The following is a 7,728-nucleotide window of genomic DNA, read 5'->3' on the forward strand; positions in this document are numbered from 1 at the left end:
GTTTCTTAAGAAAAATCTGTTATTTTCAGTAATGAATCTCTGTATGGGTTCGGTAGATTTTACCAATCTCATAACCATCATAAAAAATTAAGAAATGAATATAAATTATGCCTCTTTCATTTTAGAATTAACAAAAATTATAACACGAAAACATAAATATATAGAAGTACTTGTATATAAGGAAACATTTCCAAAAATGGAAAGGGGTGGGTGGGGTGCCATTATGTTTGATTTATTATATGAGTAAGATTTTAGCAAATTGAAAAGATAAAAAATTATTCACATGTCATAGACAGAAGTAAGTGTATATAAGGAAGAGTTTCCAAAAATGGAGAGAGAGATGAGTAGGGCCACTGTGTTAGATTCAGTACACTGGCAATATCTCAGTAAATAGAAAAGATAGAAGGTTCTTATTTTATATTCTAGCTTGTCAATATTGGTAATTTGAGTTCCTAATTCGTACGAAACTATTTTTTTCTTTATCTTACCTAATCTAATCTTATTTAATCTAGTAAGTTTCTAATTTTAACATTTTAGCTACTTTTATGATAATAAATAAAAATACGCATGAAAAACAAGAAATAAAGAACTTACCTTGGTCTTTTATGTAGTCTTTTTATGTAGTTTGTCAATGAAATATAAGCCTACTTTTTGTATTAATGGCACTACTACACTAAATATTTTTTAATTTAATCAAATAATGCATCTAAGAATGCAATAATAACACATAAAAAGCAAACAATGTCGTATAACTATTATAATTTTTCTTGCTTTATAGCTGCTGAATAACAGCCTTTAAAAATTCCACTAAGCTTCTTGGATGTGATTCCTGTGAGAATAAATTTGAAACTGAAAAAGGAAATAATGATTGACATGTTCAGAAAACCACATGATATAATACATTTAAACTTTGGCTTTCTATTGATTATAAATAATATAGTGTAAAATGTCAGAGAGAACTACTGGCAATTTGTGATAGGTGGGTGTGGCAAATAGGTCTGATTTTGTACTTCATGGCTCCATAAATAAATAAGATTGAAGGCTATAAAAATTATGATTTGCCAGAGTATTATCTAGTATGATAAGTACCTTGAATTAAATTCCATGCTTCTTGGAGGGGTGGTAAATATATTATAGAAGAGGGAAGATCGAGAGACCAAATATCACAATTCTCATATTTGTGGTAGATTAAGGATTTTAGAATATTTACTTATAAAATTAAGAACCTAAAACTTATATTAAATTTTGATTTATTAACTACACTTTGATGCTATGTTTATTTATATACAATGATAATATTATATGATATGAGCATTTTAAGTTCTTGATTTTATAAGTTGAAATTTTAAAAATCCTGAATTTCCCCTAGTGTGAGAAATGACATTTTTTCTCTAGACATCCCCTCTTCTCTAATTTGTTCACCACCCTCCAATAAGTACAAAATTTAATGTAAATTACAAACCGTAATTTTTTTAGCCTTCAAATTTGTTTGGTTACAGAGCCATCAAATGGAAAATCAGACCCCACTTGCCACACCCACCTGTCAAATCCTCTTTTTCAGGATTTGTTAATAGTTCTTTTATGTTTAATACTATAATATTTATAACTAACAGAAAGCCAAGGTTTTCATCTATCAAATGACGTATTATATTACATTGTTTTTCTTAACAGAGAATTGTCATTTTCTCTGTTAGTACAAGCTTCATTCCCAGGGGAAATATAGACTAGCTTGGATGAATTTGTAACAGCTCTTGTCACATAGTTAGAAAGCCAGAAAAACTGTGATAGTTTGGGATATTGTCTGCTTCTTGCATGTTATTATTCTATGTTCTTTGGTGCATTATTTAACTCTCTCATTATTATTACTATTTACAAATAAGTTCTTAAACTTACTTTTCTTAAAACATGGAACAGTAAACAAAATATATTAATATCTCAGAGAATAGGAAAGATAGGAGGTTCTTATCTTATATTCTAGCTTATCAACATTGGTAACTTAAGTATCTAATTTGTAAGAAACCATAGACTTGGACATCACAAACACATAATTTGAACCAATGCTACATTCATCATACCACGTGACACACAAGTATCGATATTTAGGTTTTTTTTTTAAGTATCTACTTTTGTATTATGAAATTAACTAATGTATAATTCTAAAATTTTAATTATAATCTACAGTTTGATACCAAACTTGTTGACATACATTCATAAAATAGTAGTTCAATAATATTTTGAATGTGAGTCTACAAATGCAATGACATAGCCTTTGACCCTTGACCATAGGAAGACCCGTGTTGTTAGAGTTAATTGGATAAAAATTATTTAGTGTTAAGTGTCATCAACAGTCTACAAAAAAAAATAAAAGTAGGTACAGGTAAGTACTTTATTTCTTGTTAAGTACTTTATTTGTTGTTTTTGTATGTATTCCTTATTTATTATTGTAAAAGTAACTAAAACTTAAAAATAGGAATCTCTTTAGGTTAGTTATGGTTAGGTTAGGTAAAATAAATAATAATATAATAAAAATATTTCATGAGGCATGCATGTGAGCAGCTCAAAGTAGCTCATGAGTAATATAATTTAATAGCATAATGTGAACCCCATGTACTCCAAGTGATTTACAACTTATAATGGCACAAATAGTAGTTAGACATGGTTCAAAGTGCAGTAAAAACAATACAATTTAAGGATAAATAGTTGTATACTGTTACAAGTTTAAATCTACTTGGGATAAACAAGTGTAGTTTCATGTTGCAATTTGAAGTCATTCCAGAAAGGAAAAGTGGTAATTTGGGTGTTGTTGTTTTGTTTTTGTGTGTGTGTAGTTTGACCAACCTTATATAGAGTTAGGGTAAAGGTTTTAGAGATTACTTTATAGAAATTTGAGATTTTTAGGACAAAGAATAGTATTTTTACTCATAACTTGAAAATCACTTTGCACTCGGACTAGTAATGAAACTGATTGGATATATTCACAAACAAATCTTTAGTAAAAATACTTCATTACAAAATCTGATTTTTTGTGCACAAAAGACTTGTAATGTTTCCCAAAAGTCTACCAAATTGTGTGAAGATACACACTTACAGTATTAAAAGTTATAGTATAAATATTTAATGAGAGCAAATGTGTATCCAGACTTGGTATTTTACATAGAGCCCATTGCGAAAGAGTTAAAGAATACTGTTACTACAACTGGCTGGCAGCAAAGTTAGAGATATACTTGTAATAAGAAAAATAATTAATGTTCTTGAGCTGAGTTATTTTGTATGTTCATTGCCTATATTGTATAAAATTTACATCATGTTCTTACTTCTGTTACAGCAAGTTATGGTGCCTAAACAAGCTGTTGGAGTTGTAATTGGGAAGAGTGGAGAAACTATAAAGAGAATCCAACAGGACTCTGGAGGAGCAAAGATACAATTTCACTTGGCAAAGGAAGATACTCCAGGAGAGAAGTTGTGTATGGTCACTGGAAACCCTGAGCAGGTTCAGAAGGCTGTGGAAATCATTCATGAATTGATACATAGTGTGATGGTTTGTACTAATTACTGTATGTTATTTTAATTAGATTGTATTTTAGAAAATATGAATTCAATTTGTTTGATAGTTAATTATACATTCAGGTTAAATCTAACATGCCATATTTAGCTGCTTAAATTTTAATAATGGACAGTTGAAAACATCAACTATGGAATGATGTAACAGTATTTCATTAATAAGAAAGACTGTGTGTGATGGGAGGCTGAGAATCAACAGGCAAGTGGTAGGCACAACTAATCAGGTAGTGGAGTGATTGGCAGCGAGAAGAAACATTGTTTCATTATTTATGTTAGCCAGACTTTCATCATGTTTGTTATCATTTTATGATCTTTATAAAAAGAGAAGTTGACCATGATGCCACTTTGAGCTTCAGCAGAAGTTTTAGTGGAAGATATTTAATGTTAGCCATTTCTGTTATTTAAAAGAGGCGGCATACTACCTAAACAATAAAAAATAATAAGAATTTAAAACAAATAAATGAAAAACTGAGTCAATACTTATAAAAGCTGTAACTAAGGTTGAATTTAGGTCTGAGAGAAATTGATATGCTTCACAGTTGTATTTATGGTCCATTGTAATTAATAAGACAGTTATAGTTTAAATAAGTATTGAGCCCAAGAAAGAGTACCTAATCACTCATTTTACAATAAGCATAAAGTATTTTAGCTTTCATAAAGTGAGTTTAATCCTACTATCCATATCTTAACTTTTGTTCTATAGCTATAACATCATTTTGACTTCTCCTCAAACATTAAAAATGCTAAAGTGGCAAATTCACTGTTAACTATCGCCACAGGTATCCTCTACTGTGTATGACACAAGGTTTTTGCGAGTTACATTCAAAATTTTATTAAACTACTTTTTGTTTATGTTATACCAATTAGAATAGCATAAAATGTTAGCTAATAATCCATATTTTAATAGTATACAAGTTTTAATTTCTTAATTATACAAGGCAATATTTAAAAAAAAATTAGAATTTCCCCTAGTGTGACCCACGTGACACATTTTCACTTAGCATGTCATCATCCCTATTTTATCCACCACCCCTCAAAAAAGTATGAAATTAAACATAAATTACTCTATAAATTCTTTATTGCTCAGACAAACCATAATTATTATAGTTTTCAATTTTGATTGGTTACAAAACTATCGAATAGAAAATCAGATCCCTCCAACCACACCCACATGTCACATCCTCTTTTTCAGAATTTGTTGATAGTTCACTCTTACGTTTCATTATATATTACCTATAACCAATAGAAAGTCAAAGTTTTCATCTATTAAGTGACATATTGTGTCACTTTATGTTCTGAATTGTTAAATGTCAATTTCACTCTGAGTACCAACATCCTTCCTGCAGGAAAGTTAGTGATTAGCTTGGATGAACTTGTAATGGCTCTCGTCACATAGTTAGAAAGCCAGAAAAGTTTTGAGAGGTAAGTAAATTTGTCTACTTTTATTATGTTATTAGTTTATATTCTTTGGTGCATTATTTAATTAAATAAAAATTATTTAGTGCATTACTATTATTAGTATAAAAAATTAGGGTTAACTCTCATCGAAATCCGATGCAAGAAAAAAGAAGATTGGTTAAGTATCTTATTTCTTGTTTTTCATGTTTATTCTTTATGTATAATTATAAAAGTAACTAAAATGTAAAAATAGGGATCCTTTTAGATTTGTTAAGGTTAGATTAGGTAAAATAAATAATAATATAATAAAAATGTTTCACGAGGCACAAGCGAGTAGCTTGTGGGTAATGTAATTCATTAGCGTAACCTGAGCTGGACGTTCCCCTAGTGATTTACTACTCATAATGGCACGGATAGTAGTTAGACTCGGTTCAAAGAGCAATAAAACAATAAAATTTAATTATAAATAGATGTATACTATTACGAACTTAGAGCTACTTAGGATAAATGAATGTAGCTTCATGTTACAATTTTAAGTCATTCTAGAATAAAAAGAGTAATTTAGGTGTGTGTGTGTGTGTTGTTCTGGTGGTTATGAAGTCCATCAAATTGACCAATTCCATTTTCAGATAAGGTAGAAAAAATAACAGATATACTATATAGTTTTACTATATATATAGAAAAAAAAACGTTTGAAATGCATTTAGGAGGTTTTAGGGATTACAAAAGTGAAATTTGGATGTGGAAAAGTATTTTTAATTTTAACATGAAAATTATATTGCACATGGCTATTCAAAACAAATACTTAATATATTCATGGACAAATTTTTATTTTGTATGTAAAGACTTATAATATTAACTGAAAGACTTCCAAATTTTGTGAAGATATACTCACTATATTGAAAGCTAGAATTATTAAATCTATAAAGACTAAACAAAGAGGTCACGTGGTTGGTCAGATTGACCGAGCCTATATCAAGAGAGTTAATATAGTGTTATTGAACTATACTTGTGTTATTAACTAACCGTACATTGTGTAATTTCTAATTCAGCTATATGCATGTGAAAGGGTTTAAATAACTTAGGCAAGACTGACCTTGAGTAAATAATGGCATGTGGAGTGGAAAAATGTTTTGTATAGCATCTATGAATGTAGAGATGTACAGTACCAAAATCACATTTTAACTTTGTAATAGTGACAGTGTTTATATATTATGTATGTTAATGCTTATTTACATTGTAAAGAATTTATTGTTAAGTTTTATTGCTTGTTATTTTGTATATGTTTTTCTTTTAGTGTCCATTTTAAATTTATTCTTTATATAACATTTCCTGAACTGGGTTTTTTTTTTATAACTTGGATACTCATTGGATATCAGTGTATTTGAATACCACATTTTCATATGATATTATGTATGCACATAAGTTCTCAAATTTTGAATGTGATTTTAAGAAAAATACCATGTTATAATATTTCCATAATTATAAAAGCATGTTTAATAAGTCTTAATGGATGTTTGTGCTTCTCTTGATCATGTACTTGATATATTTGGTTCCTGGGAAGTAAACAGATCTGTCATGAAAAGTCCTAAATTTTTGGCTTTGATAAAGAGTATTCATCTTTTAATATGTATTTAATGTTTTTAAGTTTTCTAGATTGCTCATACTTCTGTAAAAAAATACATCTAAAATCAGTTAACGCTTTTGCTACAGACATCTTTTTCTGCACATATTATGAGATTTTAGTGAATTATATTCAAAATTTAATTAAAGTACTTTATTATCATGTTACATTAATCAACTTAGCATTAAATTATACCTAATAATCTAAAGACAGTGTTAAAAAAAAATGTCAATTTTCCCTAGTAGGAGAATTGTGATATTTGCTTTCTAGATATCACCTTTTCTCTAATTTATATACCACCCCTCCAAAAATAATGCAATTTAATGACAAAGTATAATTTTTGAAGCTTTCAATCATATTTGGTTACAGAGCCATAAACTAGGAAATCAGACCTCTCTTGCCATGCCCACTTGTCATATTCTCTCTTTTGCAATTTGCCAGAATTTCACTCTGACATTCAATATTATATTATTTATAATAGTTAAAACTGACTAGATATATATAATCAACTTTTTAATCAACAATTTAGAAAAAAGAATCAAATTCTAAGATGAAAAGAAGTATTTTGATCATTTTTTTAAAACTGCCTAATAAATTTTTGGAAGTTTTGCAATATAAAAAACAATAATAATCCTAAATTCAGATTATATTAATTTTTTTAAGCTAATCTAGATATTATTCAGTAATGTTTTACTAAATTTCTTGGAATTTGTTTCAGTGTTTACCCTGTAAGAAGTAAAAAATTGATAAACCTATATCCCTCTGGTCCAGAAGGGGGTTTGTTGAAATTGTGGATACTGAATGACTGGAAGCATGTAATGAGGATAATTTAATGACTCGTCTATTGTGTTTTTTCTAAGATACTGGAAGTAGTGTAATAGTGTAGGGATTATTCTCATGGCAAAGTGGATCTTTTGATTTATTTAGAGAAATTCAAACTGAACATCAGTTTACCTCACTATATATAGTGCTGCATTATTATTATTATCAATTATATAAAAAGCTGTCAGTTGGTCACACAGCTTGTACAAAACGACTGTGCTTTTTGCCACAACGAGCAAGTTTGTCTTTTATAATTCTTCCAGCCATGTATATATGTGTGTGTGTGTATGTGTATATATATATATATATATATATATATATAT

General features: G+C 28.6%; 1 protein-coding gene across 5 annotated transcripts in view; it reads left to right on the forward strand.

Annotated features, from left to right (window-relative positions):
* Positions 1-7,728, forward strand: part of LOC106459772 (far upstream element-binding protein 1-like) — a 154,019-nt gene that overhangs the window by 110,546 nt on the left and 35,745 nt on the right. For all 5 annotated transcript variants that reach the window (XR_002610627.1, XM_013919425.2, XM_022386313.1 and 2 more), the window contains one exon: positions 3,326-3,538. Coding sequence is in view for 4 of the 5 variants with exons in the window: in XM_013919425.2 (XP_013774879.1) it covers positions 3,326-3,538 (213 nt within the window). In the remaining variant the exon portion in view is untranslated. The remainder of the gene's footprint in view (positions 1-3,325; positions 3,539-7,728) is intronic.

Source organism: Limulus polyphemus, unplaced genomic scaffold (genome assembly GCF_000517525.1).
Source record: "Limulus polyphemus unplaced genomic scaffold, Limulus_polyphemus-2.1.2 Scaffold659, whole genome shotgun sequence".
Taxonomy (NCBI): domain Eukaryota; kingdom Metazoa; phylum Arthropoda; class Merostomata; order Xiphosura; family Limulidae; genus Limulus; species Limulus polyphemus.